Genomic DNA, 18,059 nt, shown 5'->3' with positions numbered 1-18,059 from the left:
ATTCATATCACTGAGCCAATATGAAAGTTCTCATGCATTTCTTACTAGTTTTGTGAGACACATGTTTTGGCTCATTCCTAAAGAACATTCAAGCATGCTAACTTGAGAAAACTACATAATAAGAACATTCCAAATTTGTACATTTTGGCTTTACTGATATATATTTGTTATCAGTTATGCCTCACAGTGCTATCACCATGTAGCATCATATAGCACAGATTTAGGGAGTTTTGATATTCAAGATTAAGAGCATACGTGAATCATAAGGATGAAAGGTCTATTCTTTCTTATAAGCTCAGGGGTCTATCTATCATCTCTGATATTTAGCTATTCCGGTGTTTGGATCTGTGCCGAAGATGGGTCTATTGTATACGCTAGTTATACAATCCAATAGACTCAACTTCAGTGCAGGTCTTAACTCCAGAATAGCAAAATACCAGAGCTGATCTGGATTCTTGCAAGATATGCCCTTTGGCCATCTTTCTCAGGCTATGCCATTTCCACTGAGACTTATCTGGAACCAAAACGGTCTGTAGTTATCAATGGATTCAATGAAGAAACACCTATTGAGTTTCGAATATCTATCAGACCCTGTGCAGGTTTGGGGGATATAGAAAGGAATAAGACTTAGACTCTGATTTTGAGAGATTCTCACTCTTATTAGAATAAATTGACATTTTCCTGAGCCATCTTACCACTTTCTGCTTTTTTGTTTATGAAAAGTCTAGAAGAATCAGCACATGTATATTTCTTCCTTCTCCTGTTTCATGTTTTATAATAGATAGTAATTTTGATCAAACCTCTTGTCACATATAACACTTTTTACTGTCAAATAAAACCTTTCATTGAAAAATATTACCATGGTACTTTATATTGTATAGTTTGGAGAAAAATCTAGTTATGAACCAGAAAGCTCAAGAAACAGTTATGAATTATTATTATCCTAAGTAAAAACTTTTGATTTTAACACTTCAGGCCTTTTCAATTTAGAAACCATTAACCACTCTCATTTCCACCTTCATCATCCCTCTCACTATTCATGCCCCAATTCCCTCTGCATTTCTGTTCTTCCAAATTTTCGTACAGTCAAAACTCATCCTTCATTGAACTGAATGACCTCAGGGAACTTCTGGCCATTACATCTAAGGCAGTGGGGATATCCATTCATTTGCAGAGGACTTGGTAACACTGGAATCAAACATAAGCTTAATATGCTATTAATGTTAATATTTTTGCTATTATTGTCACCATAATTGTTCGGTGGTGCAAAAAGTAAAATATATTATGGAGCTAAAGGTACTAGATCCATTTCTATTAATAAATTCTTCTAGTTCTAACATGAAAATACATAAAAATTTGCTTGGTAAATGAAATTCCATATTGCTTATCATATGAGTATGCAAATACCTAGCTAAAGATGAACAAATTTAATTCTTTGTACCATCCTTTCATTCCTTCATCCAGATTTGTGTGCAACAAAATACTCTGCATAACTCCAACCACAAGAGTCTGCCTCAAACCTGCCACCTCTGCGCCTTACGAAAGCCCAGCTCTGGGTACTTACTTGCTGCTGAGACAGCGTCTTAGTGAGTAGGAGGCGCCTCCACCACAGGTGCGTGAACACTCGCTCCATGGGCCCCAGGCATCCCACAGAATGTCCCTGTCCTCCTCAGAGCGTGTTGTCCTGGAGCTCTATAAGAAATGAGAGGATGGTCAGTATCATGTCCCCAGTGTGCCCTGAAACATGTGTCCTCAAATGTGGGTGGTATGTACGTCTGTACATGGTGATCTTTCTGGGGATGAAAGCATACATTGGAGTCTTTCTAATTTAACAACGTATATATGTTGGGGGAGAGGTATATTTGAGTTTAAAGACCCTGGGCCATAAATGAAGGGGGCGAAGGATTGTATTAATAGAGCGAATAGAAAAGGGAGCCCAAAATAGGAATCTGGGTTAGTGGAAGATAAATTGCAATGAAGTCACAATTTTGCCCAGAGTTCATGTACCGAGTCTTCCTCTCTTTGTGAAGAGACAAGTTGCTCTCGGAGATGTTCTGCTCTGAGGAGACTGACGTGTGCATACCAGCACTGCTTTCCCAAACGACATTTTATGCAATGAGTTTTCTGTAATGAGGCAATGTTATTCCCCGTTTTCAGGTTTGTTAATCAGAATAGTTGCACAAAGTAACTTTAGTAGAGTGCTGACTGACTTTAGACAGACAAACATGCTTGTTATTGACAGGCTTCCTAGTGAAATCAGCATTTACCATAAGGAGAATCGTTACATCCAGGCCTCAATGTTGTGCTTCACATTTCTTATACAGAAGAGTCAAAGATAAAATTTGTGCCACAGTAAATAGAACGGGCTCTGGAGTTAGAAAGTGTCTGGTTTGGATATGGATTCTGCTTTTTACTGTACGTCCTTCAGCAATTAACTTACCACCTCCTTTCACTTCAATCTCTCTCTACGAAATGAAGCTATTATCACTATGTAGTACACATGTACACACACGCGCACACAAACACGCACACAGGGTTAGCTAAATGAACTTAGCCTAGGACTAATTCCAGAGTAAAGCACTAATAAATGTTGCCTATAATTACATTATTATAAATTGAGAATATGTCATATACATATATAACATATATATATGTATGTCTGCTGGGCTGTAATAACAAAATACCTGAGTGGCTTAAACAACAGAAATTAATTTTCTGATAGTTCTAGGGGATTAAATCTGAGATCAAGGTGCAGCATAGTCAGGTTCTGGTGAGAGGTCTCTCCTCAGGTTAGAGATGGCTCCTTCTCACTGTGTGCTCACATGACCTCCACCTTCTATCAGAATGGAGAGTGAGCAAGCTTATTGGAGTCTCTTCTGATAAGGGTACTAATCCCATCATGAGGGCCCCACCTTCATGACCTCATCTAAACCTAATTACCTCCCAAAGGCCCCATCTCCAAATATATTAGGGGTTAAGGCTTCAGTATATGTATAGGGAGGGGACAATTCGGTCTATAGCAACTGTTCTACAAGAGGCTAATGAAAACTGGGCCCAAATTATTTTACTGAATAAACCAAATGTGATATCCAAACATTAAAGGTGGTATCTTTTCATATCAATTAAAGATATTCATATGACAAATGTTAAAATTCCAAAACTATTTAGAAAATGTGCCTGCTAGCCAATATGACAATTTCATTCCCAGTTTTCTCTCTGAAGAGAGTGCAGACAGCGTGGGCTACTTGGAGAGCATGGGACAGGTAGCGACAGGAGGGTAACCTCTCACAAAGCACTGTGAAAACTTGAGAGGATGTAAGTAAAGTGACCAGCATACAGCAGGCTCACAAATAATAGCTCTTATCATTTTTAAATTACTTTCTCATGCCCTACAGAGTTATATGCAGGGTTCTATCATCCAAGCAGGAGGGGCCCTGAAAAAGAAAAGAACATCTTCTTATCCCCCAAAAACTATTTGCTTTGCAGCAACAGGATTCTTTATAAATCAGTTGCTATGGGGCTCGGTTGTCAAATTAATTACTTCTTGGAAGTTTTAAAACTGGTACAAGTTAAGTCAGAAACCTGGCCCCAGAGTGCTGTATCATGGATTGGCTAACTGGTACAGGCTTTATTAAGATTCTTAAATCATTTGGAAGGACAGTGGTAGAGAGAGTGGTTAAGAGCAAGGAGTGCGGGCCTGCTCAGCCTGGGGTAGAATACTGGTATCAGAGCTTCAGTTTTCTTATCACAAAATGGGGATAACAAAGATACCATATCACTGAGACATTATGAGGATTAAAATAGTATATGAAAAGCACACAAGGCGGAAATAACCCAAATGTCCATGAGTGGCTGAATGGATAAACAAAGTGTGGTATGTACAGGTAATGGAATATTATTCATCCTTAAAAAGGAAGGAAAATCTGACACATGCTACAACATGGATAAATTTTGACAATATTATGCAAAGTGAAACAGTCAGACACAAAAGGACAAATACTGTATGATTCCACTTACATGAGGTATCTAAAATAATCAAATTCATAAAGATATAAAGTAGAATGGTGGTTGCTGAGGACAGGGGAAAGGGAGGATAAATAGCACTTTCAGTTTGAGAAGATGAAAGTGATTCTGGAGATGGATGGTCCTGATAGTTGCAACAACAATGTGAATATACTTAATGTCACTGAACTGTACACATAAAATGATTAAAATGATAAATGCTATGTTATATGTATTATAGCAAAATAAAAATACATATATACATTTAAAAAACTCATAGGGACTAAATAATAAATACTGTATAAGCATTTCTTGCCATCGTTAGGAACATTATTAACATTATGTATTATTAACCTCATTTATAAACATATATGTGCTCTCAAAAGTTCTAGGATTTACACTAGGAGGGTACGAGTGCCTTTTTTTTTTTTTCTGCTGAGCTCAGTTGAGACACTGAATTCTTAAGGTATCATCTCCCTGAAAACTCTGACTTTCCCACAGTCAAACCTCCCAGCCACTTGCCACGTTGCTCGGCCTGGTGAAGTGATCTGCCAGTAGTGTGAGGCTCCTATAAAATGTGGTATAGAATGAGTAACAGAAACATATCGGTTACTGCAGAGCCTGGCCTTTCTAAAGAACGTGTTTATTGATCTCAGAAGTCTGGTATTTAGGATTAACAAAATCAATCTCTAATCATGGCAATATAGGGTACCCTGTTTCCAGGACTTAATTAAATAGTGAGACAGAAAAACCTATTTACCATTGAAGTATATATACCAAGTCTCTTCTCCATACACCCAGTAATTCATTCCTTAGATTTTAAATAAGTTTATGGTTCATCTCCTGACTCCCTTTTTGTTTGCTCCGCATGATTGGAAGGTGGTTCTTTGAGAGTATTTGTCTGATGTAGTGATTGTTTGTATGACAAATATACATTGTACAATACAATTTTCCTCATGTTATTAGAATTAAATATGACTGAGATGAAAACCAACATCACAAATGCTAGCATTCATGAAATAATTAAAATGAACAAGATGAGTCTACAGGCATGCCACCCTGAACAAGCCCGATCCCATCTGATCTCGGAAGCTAAGCAGGGTCAGGCCTGGTTAGTATTTGGATGGGAGACCATCTAGGAAGACCAGGTGCTGTAGGTGTTAAAAATAAATAAATAAGGGGTTATAAGCTGACAAAGTTCTTGCAATCTGTCAGATCAACCAAGGGTTGCCTTGCCTAAAAAATAAACAAACAAACAAACAAACAAGATGAGTGATACTATGCAATTACTACAACTGAAAAAAAAAATTCCACATGCAGCATTCACATGTGAACTCCATTTCTGTGTGAGATAAAAACACCAGAATGCCTAGTCCTTGGGAGGCTGCTCTCTGGATAAGCTATGTAGGAAATGACATATAACTGAAATTTTGTTTTTCTAGAGAAGCAAATTGTTTCAAACTCTGTGCTAAAGTTGCTTGATATTTTCACGTGCCTTGTCTGAAGAGACACTAAAATGGCTCTAAGGTGAGGCTTCACTGACTAAACATCTTACCTCATCGCAAGTTACAAGTTTCAGCACAATCAGACATATCAAGTACCCACGTTTCTCTGAAAGATTGCATGCTAACCCAGAAGGGAGTCATGGACCTATTTCTCAAACTGGAACAAACAATTTATTTCAACTGAATCCAGATTTAATGTTCGAGAAAGTAAAGTGATTTTCTTCCTCTTTAACTGCCCCAGATTTTTACATCTATAACCCAAAATGACATTTCAGCAATGTCTTTCAGGTCATTTAAGAACCTAAAAGTATTTGCTTGTTATAGTTTTTTAAGAGGGCCTTCAATATAAACAACTTTTGTGCCTACTCCTGGTGGGACTCATGGTTATTTCTCTTACTTTTGAATGTGCAGTCCTCTGAACTCCATAGTGGGATTTTTTTTAAGTGTAAACTCTGAATTACATCTAGCAAGAGAAAGTGAGAGAAGAAAGTAAGAAACAGATCATGAGTTGCCCCAAAGCAACAATGATTGCTTCTGAGATCTAAGTGTTTCTAGTATATCCCAGCTAACGTTTCTCAATTTAATTTCTATCACATAAATGCAATATTTTAATCTCAATATTTCAGAAACAAGGTCATAGATGATCAAGAGATTTCATCTCTGACATCAGTGTTGGACATTTCAATGACAGTGTCAGGTGAGATGATGGTCTGTAGCTATTAACTGACCAAGAACTAAAAGCAATCATGAAATTCTGTATGTAAGCCAATGTTTCACCAGTAGATTTATCAGGAAAGATCAAAACGGCATGATATTAAACTCAAGGGAAAAGTCCATTATAAATCCCATTGCATGGAATATACAAGCATGCCTTGTTTCATTGTGCTTCTCTTTATTGCACTTCACAGTTTTTTTTTTTTTTTCTTTCCCAAATTGAAGGCAAGACCCTCCACCAACGAAAAGATTACGACTTGCTTTATTGCCATATCCACTTTATTGCGGTGGTCTGGAACCAAACCTGCAGTATCTCTGAGGTATGCCTTTAGACTGTAGCCATAGATCAGTAAATACCTCCTAAGAATATTAGAAAAAGATTAGAAGAGCTTCTCTAAATCCAGTGACCTCAGAATGGTGTCATTTTCTTGCCATTACTGGCTTATCTAAATGTGGTTTTCATCTGATAGTTTTGTGGTTGATTTCAGAGCCAAATGCAGCAACCGAGTCTCAGGTGATCAGTTTTAAGCCTGACAGCTACAAGTAGTTAAATACTTTGAGTCATCACATGAAGCAATAGTTTCCAAGCATCTCACTGCCCAGTAGATACTTTACCTTAGAATGACCTCCCATATACCACTTTATTCAAAAACCTCTTACTGGAACCTGGACAGGTTATCAAGGACTTATGAAAGATGTTTTAGGGTGAAGCACAAGTTATCGATAAAAAGACTGGAGTCATATTTGCTCAGACACACACACACACACAGAGTACTTGGAAAATATTTTTTCCAAATGTAACAAGAGGCCAAGCTATATAGAACTAAATGAAAAAGAAAGTGGGTGCTGAGGAAATGGATGATAGGTTTTTGCAAAATTGAAGTCATACAACAGATGAAGTTATATTATAAGCAAAGTGTTTTTCAGACATCAACAGATCCTCAAAAGTAGCAAAATGGGCTATGGGACACGGCAAAGAACAATTCTTACTGTTTCAAGATCAGCAAGAAGGCACCTGAGTCTCTGGTTTTCCTCTCCTCCCAGACAATATTTAGCTTAAGCCATCTGGAGCTGTGTATGTGACTGTATAAAATGGATATCACACACTTCTAAATTAAAAAGAGGGGTAAGTCCTCCAGTGATGAGAGAACCATTTTTCCCGCGGTGTGCCCATGCAAAGCGCAGAAATCCATACACAGAAACGTTCTGTGCGTGGACCAAGCTTTGGAAATGAATCTGCAGATTCCATTCTTAGCTCCTCTACACACATCAGGTCTCTATAAATCTTATCTAATCCTTGGCTTCTTTAACAACTTGGAATACTGGTTCTGCTGCCAATTGTATGTGGTAGGGGTTATGATTCCCTGCTCCTGAGAGCTTACAGACATTAGGCAGTAACTGGGCTCTTGTAAAAGTCCATTAGCTTTTTGATGTACTTTCTTAAAGAGCAGAGTGTGTGGATACTGAGGCATGTGCCTTCCCAGATATTTGCTGCTGGCTTTGCTGAGGAAATTCAGATCATCTGGTTCTTATCACAGCTGCACTGCTGGGGGATATGATGAACTGTCAGTGACACAGCACACAGTCTTTCAGAGGCCACTGCATGATGCCTGTCCCTTGCTACTGAGAAGAAAAGTCAATTCTGTAACAGGGTGTAAAAGCTTTCTGGGCACAGGACTTTCAGGTACCTGCCTTCCTTTTTTCCTTTCACTATTCCTCCCCCTCACCCCCCACCCCGCCCACACACACCACACATTTTTCATATTCCTGTTTGGACACCTAATTGCACCTAAGCCTGGTGCACCTAATTGCACCTAACCCAGGTGGTGAGGGGAAAATGCTGGGATTTACTAAGTACCTGTGTGTGAGGAAGTATGCCAAAATTTGCACAGATTATCATATTTAATATTCACAAAGAGCCACATCAAGTTAGAAAGTTCTTTTCTGATTTAACAAATAAAAGAATTGCAGCTTGGAGAGGCTGAACAATCTGCATCATGGTGCAGGAGAAAAAGCACAGACTCTGGAGTCAAACAGACTTTAGTGGACATGGTAAAGTCATAGTGAAGTCTCTTTGAGACAGAATTTCTTCATCTGTAAAATGGGAACATTGGTACTTCTACTACGGTGATTATAAAGAGTAACTGAGAGAACATATTTAAAGTAACTAGTATAGTTTCTGGCACGTTAGTGTTAATTATTTTCTCTCTCTACTTATGCTAAAAATATGTACACACACCCCACCTGTCACACAGCTAGTGCCTGGTGGAGCCAGGTTTTATACACATATCTGACAATCTTTTGTGTGGCCTAGTCTTCAAATTTTGACCTTCCTTTGCATTTTGAAAAGCATTTATCAGTACATATATTTTTTTTTATAGAATAAGAACCAATATTATTGCTTTTCTTTTAAAAAATTATTTTGTCCTCGGAATTCTTTCCCAATCTGGGAATAAAAACTTGGAGATGGAATTAAGACAGCTTCATAACCTTTTAGGAAACAAAAACTTGACTCTGCTAGATGTCAAACGCTTCAGTAAGATTTTCATTTTAGAACTATGATAACTTGATTTTTTTTTTTGCATTCTATCCAAGGACAAGCCTGGGTTATAGTTCATCTAGGGAACTGCTGAGGAATCCCAGGGCATTCTGGAGAGCTCTGCCAGAACACAATTTCACAGTCAGTTGAATTAAAATCAATAATTGCTAACATGAGCAAAAATTAGTATTCAGGAAATCTGTGACATATACACGTATATGTATACATACACATACATATGTGGGAGTTATATCTTATGGACTATACATATATATATATATAGTTTGGGAGATTTAGAGTTTTTATACTAGAAATAGCCTGTCAGTCTAGTTTTCCTTTTCCACTATAATAATTTGCTTTATAATAACAATAACAGCTGAATTTCTGAACCTAGGGGCTGCTCAACTAGAAGACTGAAACCAGTAATTCCACTTCTTTCACTAAGGAAAATTGGACAATAGGAGAAGTGTATCCTGTAGAAACTCCAGTAATTTAAAAAAATCACTTATTCCCATATTTGTGCTGCCAGTCATCACCTTCTTGGCCCTTGCACTGGAGGAATATCTTGAAGCCTTTATGTTATTTCACTTCAAGTGTGAAACTCAAGCCATTTTACCTGGAGTTCTAAAAATGAAGCTGCTCTTCTTGGTCGCTGTGTTTTCTATACTTACAAAAAAAAAAAAAAAGTCTCCAGTGGAAAATAATACGTAGGCTGAGCACCAAGGAAAACAGTGAAGAATCACCTCCAGGGGCTTCCACACCCCTCCACTCCCCAAGCTGGCATGTTTGAAACACCCCCTCAAATGAAATTCCTTCTCTGCTCTTTTTGTGAATTCTTGACTTCCTGGTGAGCCAGTTAGAAGTGTCAGTTTCCGTTTCCATCTAATCTAACTCGAGCTCTGTCCAAACTGTGACTCCAATCAGCCATAGTTTCTGCAGCACTGGCAAATTTGCTGAAATGCATTTACAAAACATCTGCAGAACTAACGAAACATCTGAGGCTCTGGACAGCATATGTTCGGGTTTGGAATCACGGAGAAAGAATTTCTGACAGGGAAAAGGCTCGCTCTGTGACTCACTGAGGAAACAGGAAGGTTAATAAATTCATATGGCTTGGAGTTTGATGAACAAAAACCCAAATTATAATTGAAAATAGAAAAGTTGGAAGAAATGATTAGTTACCTTCATGCCACTTAAGTCTGGCTTTGGCAGAACTTTCCTATCTCTTTGGTTGACCATGGTGCCACCTGAGTCATAAAGATTGTTGCAGAAATGGCCCTGAATGAAGCTCCATAGGACCCTGGGTGTCATTCAGTCTCCCTTCCCATGTTCATGGCTGGCTGCTTTCTCTTTCAAGGGCCACTCAGGTACTGTAGGGTGAACATTTGCTCGGATTTGAAAATTAAAACCTCCCTGACTCAATATTATATTTTCTTTTACTTTTCAATGTTCTTTACTTTTGCTCACATTAAATCCCTTTACATAGAAAAGTCGAATGATAACCTCCTACTATCTCAATCCTTTGCTTAATTATTCGATGTTACACCAATGCATTATCAATTTGTAAGATTTAGTACAGAAAAAAATGAAAATGAACACAGGACTTTATAGCTCTTCAGGATTATCATTTTATGTAACAATTATCTTCCCAATAAATTGCAAACTCTGTGAGGGCAGGGGTGTTGCTTTCTAGTTTTCAACTCCCTTCAGTTACCATTGCAATAATTCCTATGTTTGTCATTTAGAAGAAAATGAAGATATGTGGGCAAATGTTTAATAGATGGCAAAATGCTTTAGAAGTACGTTTTGTTTTAAATCCTAGAGTACTTGTCATTTGTTCCTCAAAAACATACAGAGGGCATAGAAGAAACATGGGGCTGTGGTGGGGCGGAGCGAGTAAAAGACGACAGGGAGAGAAAGATATGCCTAGCTACTTAAAATTTCCAAGTGGGTTCCTGTTCTAGGACTTCCTTCTTTTCTCCAGTTCTAATGTGTATATCACCACCTACTTCTTCCACGTTACGAGATGAATGTCGTCAAGAACACTGCACCTGTAACTCGGATGCACATTTTAAAAAGCAATAGCTCTTTCAATTACCATCTTCAACAGATAATACTTCCCTCCAGTTTTAACCTGTAGCTGTAGGTATAAGTTCGACTATTGGAACAGTTTTATAGGTTTTGTAGTTTGGCAGTAAATCATTTTGAGGGTCTACTTATGGTCCTAATACTTTCCCATCATCCATGTAAAGCAAATCAACCAAGAGTCGCAGCTACCCGGACGCATCATAATTGCTTAGTGTAGATTTATGCCTATAATCAGCAGAGTTATTCAGTATTTATACCTGCTAGATGCTCTAGGGTCAGAAAGCCCTGTAAGTAAGGCACAGATAGCAACCAGCGAGTTAACTTGCTGCTTTGAAATGACTGTCTCCTATCCAGGTTCACCATTTTCAATAGCTCCTATTTGATTCTCTGTGTCTACTGTCTATTAGCCACAGGGCTCACTGCCCCATGACATGTCCCCTCTTGGTTTATGGAGGCACCTGTTGCTTACTCATGAATGTTAAGTTCGAATTCTGCAATGCTTATGTTTCTGCTTCTGCTGACTTCCCTGAGTCCAGTCTGGTGCAGTAACACCTTTCAGGAGATTTGTAATTTAGTGGGGAAAGTAAGATAAACAACAACAAAATATTTGATTGCTCAACATTCTCTACATTTAATCAGACACCAAGTCTTACCAATTCCACTTCTGAAATGCTTCTCTCTTCTATTTCCACTCTCTCCATCCTTACTTTCACTGTCTTAACTCTGGTTCCAGCATTTCATGCCTAGTCTTTTGCAATAGGCATCCCATCTGATTTTTTGACCTCTGGCTTCTCCTCCCACCAGTCTGTCATCCACACAGCTGCCAGTTATCTTTTTAGAATACAAAGCTAAACTGTTCACTCCTTAAGAGACTCTCTATGGTTCCACTCCCTAGAGCTGGTAGCACCTACTAATGGATTCCAGATGGGCTATGAGGACTCAGAAACTGTATGCAACATTTTTGGCGTATGTGTGTTATTATCATATTTCTTGAAAGAGGGTTCATAGCTTTTGTCAGATTCTCAAAAAAAAAAAAAAAAAAAAAAAGGTTAAGAACCTAGGTATAGGATAAAGTCCAGATTATCAGTGTGGCATTCAACCATGCTAACCTGACTGGAAATCAAAGTTCTAGACTCATTTCTGCTGCTCCTGATTGCTCATGTCCTCTACACTCCTGGTACTACTGCTCAGTCAGACAGGCTGCATTGAGATGTCCGTGTACAATCCTGCTATTGCCTAGATTTCCCTCCTCTCCATCTCCACACATTTTACTTTCTTCAACTTGTGTACTCTTCTTGCTTTAAGAGGCAGCTCCAATGTCATCTAGTGAAACGTTCTCAAATCTCCAGACAGAATCAATCCTTGTATCTTCAGCGTATTTGGGGCACATTTGTAGGACTTTATACATGTGGCTATGTTAGCATTTGTCAGCCACTGTGCCGTAGTTACCTGTTTACACATCTATCCCCAGGAATGGACTCTGTGTTTCTTAGGGGCCATGACAAAGATGTACTCAGTGCCTTGCGGAACACCAGATATGTAATTGGTCTCAGTGCATGTTCCTCGTTCATACACATTCAGACTCTCTAAAGACAGAAAGGGGAAATATATATGTAGAGGCTGCAGATATGCAAGGGAATAAGGGAGAAAAATATTAATCGAACCTGTGGAATAAAAAGATCAGACTTCTGCTTATTCACATGTTTTTATTCCTACTTTAAATGTGCCAAAAAATGTTTAAAGCTGAAAGATGATTCACCTGTCACATCTTGCCTTAATCTAGCCTAACCCAAGTCCTAGATGATTGTCTGCCAAAGAGCCCTCATCACTGAGCAAACAATAGTCAGTTCTTCTGAAATATTTGGGAAGCAGTGCTTTGTGGAGATGAGTGTGCTGCGATTAGGACGGAATAAAGATGGGTGGGTGAGGTAGCCCTGACTTAAATGCATGGGCCTCTACCAAAAAAAAAAAAAGAAAAATTAAACCATTATTTTCATGAATGCAAAAGTTACTATAGGGCAGACAATCATAGATCATAGGAAAATTAAATTTGTGCAGAATTAATTAGGAAAAAAATGACTTGATAGAAGCAAGTTTTGATAAAAGTTTTAAAGTAAGGTTCTGAACTGGGGAGAATATATTTCCATTAGATGTCATGCAAAAATAAACCTAAAGTTATAGAGCTCTGATGTTTAAAGGAAATTAGTAGAGGCAAAATGTTGATATGAGACCTTGACGATAGGGACTACGTGATATAGCTTTAGACTCACAGTGTCTAATACAGAGCTTGATACAGAGATCATTGTTCAATGGATGATTAGTGTTTAACCAATTTTTTTTTTGTGTGTGAGCATTTCTAATTTTAAAAATGGAGAACGGGTATGAATAATACTGATGGCAAAAACTTCTAAACTGGGACACAGGCTGGGAATCTGAACTTGGCCACTGTGGTATTTTAGGCCACTCTGTTCTCTGTGTCTCAGTTCGGTCACTTTCCCAAGAAGGAATTCTGGCCTGATCTCGTCTAAGACATCCCCAGCCATAAAAATGTCTGATTCTAACCTGTAAAATGAGATATGAACATTTGCTTGATTTAACTCATAGGGTTGCTGTAAAGACTATTTTAAAAATAAAAAGTGCTAAAATATGAAAGAGCTGACCAGTATGGTTGCTGAATGAAATTCAGGTAGAGATGATCCTATTGCTTCAACTCTAAGAATTGTTGAATTAGAAACTAATTCTTGAGACAAAGAATCTCATCTTCTTTACTAATACAACTGTCAGCATCCAGAACGTCTGTGAAATCCTAGTGACTTCTGCACAATAAAAGAAATGCTGAATTATACTTTGTCCTTTTTATTGATAAATGTGTACTATTTAAATATTTGAAGATCAGTAAATACTTGTGAGCAGAAGTTTACCAAATGATGATATAGTTTGCAGTTTCTGTATTGGCTTATTTCCTATATCTAAGTGTTAAAAAAGAATGTTTTTGTCCTTTTATGACATTTCTATTATTAGCTATATCAATACTTTTCATGACATAATTTGTTTTGTATCAAAACAGAAACTCTTATTGTGGTTCTCTACTGGTAAAACTTATAGTGGTTACATTCTAAAATATTCAGATTTCCAGATATATTTTCAACATATTAAGTCCTTTATTGGTAACGATTGAGGGTCGGTTGCTTTGGCAGCATAGATTCTGTTGTAACTACAGCAATCAAGGAAAGCATTCTCTAGTTAAATTATTATTCACTTCACAAACATAATAGCCTATATTGTGCAGTATAGACTGTAGTTCCTTATTTTAAAACACTGCAAGAAAGATTTTGGTTTTCCAAAAGGACTTTTCTTGGTTGGTTATACTTTGTTGTCATTATCTGTAAACAGTACAGATCTACTTGCGTCAAGATAGGAAACAATATTGGTGATTAGAGACATATATACCAGTGGTTTCTTCCTATCTCCCAGTCCAGTTCAGGAAAAGTATATTTTTAAGCAGGCTAAATTTCCTGTACTGTTAGCATTTTAAAATTATATTTGAAAAATATCGCTCAGTATTGTACATGTGGGAAGTAATACAATCTTCCATCTATTTGTAAATTCAATGACAATATCAAGGAGCCATTAGCGAAGCCACTTATTAAATGTTTATTAGCATATGAAATATAATACTTTGTTTTGTGATTCCTGTGAGTCCTTCCCTGACCCTCAATGACCGATAAACTAGAAGCAAATATTTAATTTTTGCTTTCAATGTGCAAGCATATTGAGTCCATCGCCTTCTTGTTTTCAGCAAGAAAAAATGTTTTTTCCTTCAGAATCATTCAATATTATTTAGTAGTAGGAATAATATTTATATGCATTGCATTAACCATGTTTAGCAATGAGAAAAGTTAATAGACTGATGCTAAAGTAACGTTATAATCCCTGAAATGCCTCCGGAATATATTAAAATGGATCTTGGCCACAGACAATATCAAGACTGAAGTGCACCACAGGCTTCTTTTTTAAAGCCTGTTTTGTAATAAGCAGAGAAACTGAAGGTGCTAAATCATGGTTTACTACCCCATTTGCCTCACAGCCTCTCTGTCTCTGGTGCTGGGCCTCAGAAATCAATTTCACACACGGCTGCTATCAGCATTCTTTGAGCTATTAAGACAAGAGCACTTTCTCCTCTTATTAAAACCAAGTCACTTTTATCTCATGGTTCCCCCTTTGTCCTTTCCTGCCTTTACTTTCCACTTTCTCAGTGGTGAGAGATAAAGGGTCTCCTACTCTTTCCCTTTCACTTCTAAACTTCCTGAAAGGCTAATCCAAGCCCACAGCACCCACTGCCTTAATACCCCCAGATTCCTTAACGCTTTGCAATCTGGCTGCTGCTCTGCCACTCCGATGACATGGCTCCTCTGAAATTCATCAGGATCCTGTAATTCACCACATCCTGTGACCCTCCTTCAGAGATATGCTCCCCTGGCTTCTCTGGCAGTGACTACTGGCCTGTTCCTCCCCTGCTTTTCCTTACTCATCCTGACTAGTAAACGCTGGAATCCTCAAAGTTCTGTCCTTGGGTCCCTGCTCTTCCCTCTACTCTCCTGTTGATCTTATCTATGTTCCCTCACTTGAACTCTTCTCTTTGTAGGTGATATACAAAAACATCTCTAACCATATCTCCAGGCTTCTATTTTCATGCACCGAATGCCTTGTTAGTACCTTCAATTCAACAGTCTAAAACCAAACTCAGTATTTGGGGTTCTTAATCCTTCAGCAGTCTTTAACAGAGTTATAAATATACAAACATTTCTAGAAAACAGTTCCCCTCCCTCCACTCTCTGTCCTCCACCTCACCCCACTCCATCTTTCTGCACACACATCCTGTGCTATATACTGTATTTTACTTCTGCAATGTACCTCCTTTCTGTTCCTTCTTTACCATTCCATCTGGTACCCTAAATTGAACTCTTCTTACCATCATCTACATGGTACATAGTTGGGACCCCTTCTGCTTCCAGCTCTGGCCAAGTCAGTTCCTCTGTGGCACCACTCTCGGTGTGTCCAAACAGCTGTAGATAAGGTTGGAATGGTCTGGGATAGGGCCTTGAGTTCCAGCTGAAGGACTGGTCCATGAGTAGACCAACAGCTGAAGCCAATGAATCTGCTTTGGAGCAGGGCATGATATGATTGGCATTTTACAGTTTTCAAAGTACTTACACATATTAATTTGATCTTTATCCTTATGAAACACAGTAGCTTTATGAGCATTTTAGGAAAAAAAAAAAAAAGGACTGCCATGGTTGGGGGATGGAGTGTTGCTGTAAAAAGGATAAGAGAGAAATCAACCTTACAATCATTTCTCTAACAAATAAGAAGAATTTAGAATCTCTTTATGTCCATTTAAGTAAGTGGTATAAGGATGGATAAGAGTAAATTAGCTATCCGGACAGGAATTAAACTTGGTTGGAAAGCAGGGAGACATAAGACCAACTATTTAATCTGACACAATGGCCACCCAGAAAAAGGAAAATGAAAAAAAAAAAAAAAGATTTGATGACTAGTATATGCAGAAGACTGGATATGCTTAGAGTATCTGTTTTGTTTTATTTTGTTTCTTCAAACCAGGCTCAGAAAGGTTCTAATTTCTATCTTGTATTAAATATGCATGGTTCCTATTTTCGAATAAAAAGTTTATACACTTAAATGGTTGGTAGATTATACCTCAGATTACATTACATCCTATTAACTGGAAGAGTTCCGGGTCCCTTTGTGTATGCTATCTAACAAATAGGATAATTATTTTCACATTATGCATCATAATCCCACCCCCCCCTTACACACACACACACACATACACTTACAATTTACAAAGTATATTTATATCAACTATATGAGTTATTGGAACTGGTATAGTAGTATCTTTATCTAAGGAAAAAAGGCTTCTGGTTTTTTTGTGTTTTGTTTTGCTTTTTTTTTTTTTTTTTTTTTTTGAGGTGAGGAGGGGTCTATAAAACACCTTCAAAGATAAGAGACAGATCCCTAAAGGGTGAGAGGTGCTTAGAATCTTTTAAATATTCAATTAGATAAGTGGTTATCGACTGTGGCTACACGATCAAACTACCTGAAAACTCAAGAAAATTGCCAATGTCTGGGCCCCTCCCCAAACCACCTGATTCTGATTCTTGCAGGAAGGAGGTTGGTGACTGCCCAGATATTTTTTAGTTCTGAGTTCTAAGGGTGATTATGATGCAGAAGATAATTAGAATCCTGAATTAGACAATGTTTATGAGTGAATTCCGAATGACTTTTCTTGAACCAGCTTTTCTCTTTATTCTGTTTTAGACTTTTTGGCTTCAGTGGGTTCCAGACACCCCCAAATTACGAAGGAATCACAGTTTTTTCCCAGACCCTTTATTTGAGACTGCATGAGAGACTTTAGATAGCAGGCCTGTATCTGGGAAAATATAAGAGTTTGGTTTCTGGGAATGAGATAGAAGAATTTCAGCATGTAGGAGGGTAGTAATAATAACTGCTGATGTTTACTGGGCACTTGCTACGTGTGTGAGCTATTGTGCTAACTATGTTGCATGACTCGTTTTATTAAATTTCACAATAATTCTGTGAGGTACATGCTATTGTTGGTCCCTGTTTTGCCGACAAGGAAACTGAGACACAGAAAATAACAGAAAGGTGACACCTGTGGAGCCAAGTTTTACATTCCACCAGTCTGGCTCAGGTCTTGCTCTTAACAACCGCACCAGTAAGGTTCTCAACCTGGTGTATATCAGAATCACCTGGAGAGCTAATAAAGTACACGGGCCCAGGCTCATTGAGTAGGAGGAGCCTGGATGATTTTTAACAAGTGCTCAGCTGATTCTGATACCGACCCCAAATTAGGAACTACTGCACTCTGCACTGTATTGCTTACAAATAAGAAAATTGCGCGTGCGCGCACACACACGTTAAGAAAAAAAGGAAGTCCTAGGTAAGCAGGCTTTGACCTTGGTATGAGACAGACCAGAAGTAACGTAAGCTCAATGTATAAACTTGCAATGTTGCAGATTGGCAAGCGAAGACAGAAATCATCTACATTAGGGGATGGTGAATGGGTGGAAGGAGGGAAGAGTCCACAAATCATGTTTCTGCATCCAAATCTCAAGCCAAGCTTTGCTCCCATTGGTTAGATATGGGAAAGACCCTGACACAGTACTTCA

At 38.2% G+C, this 18,059-nt stretch overlaps 1 protein-coding gene and 1 pseudogene across 1 annotated transcript in view; one reads left to right on the top strand and one right to left on the bottom strand.

Annotated features, from left to right (window-relative positions):
• ADAMTSL1 (ADAMTS like 1) overlaps nucleotides 1–18,059 on the bottom strand; it is a 409,445-nt gene that overhangs the window by 377,130 nt on the left and 14,256 nt on the right. The window contains exon 2 of the mRNA XM_011365360.2: nucleotides 1,565–1,692. Coding sequence (XP_011363662.1) covers nucleotides 1,565–1,692 — 128 coding nt within the window. The remainder of the gene's footprint in view (nucleotides 1–1,564; nucleotides 1,693–18,059) is intronic.
• On the top strand, nucleotides 5,044–5,162 carry LOC111743247 (annotated as a pseudogene).

This window comes from Pteropus vampyrus, unplaced genomic scaffold (genome assembly GCF_000151845.1).
Source record: "Pteropus vampyrus isolate Shadow unplaced genomic scaffold, Pvam_2.0 Scaffold109, whole genome shotgun sequence".
In the NCBI taxonomy this organism is placed as follows: domain Eukaryota; kingdom Metazoa; phylum Chordata; class Mammalia; order Chiroptera; family Pteropodidae; genus Pteropus; species Pteropus vampyrus.
The sequence above is the reverse complement of the archived record's forward strand: the minus strand, read 5'-3'. Positions and strand labels throughout refer to the sequence as shown.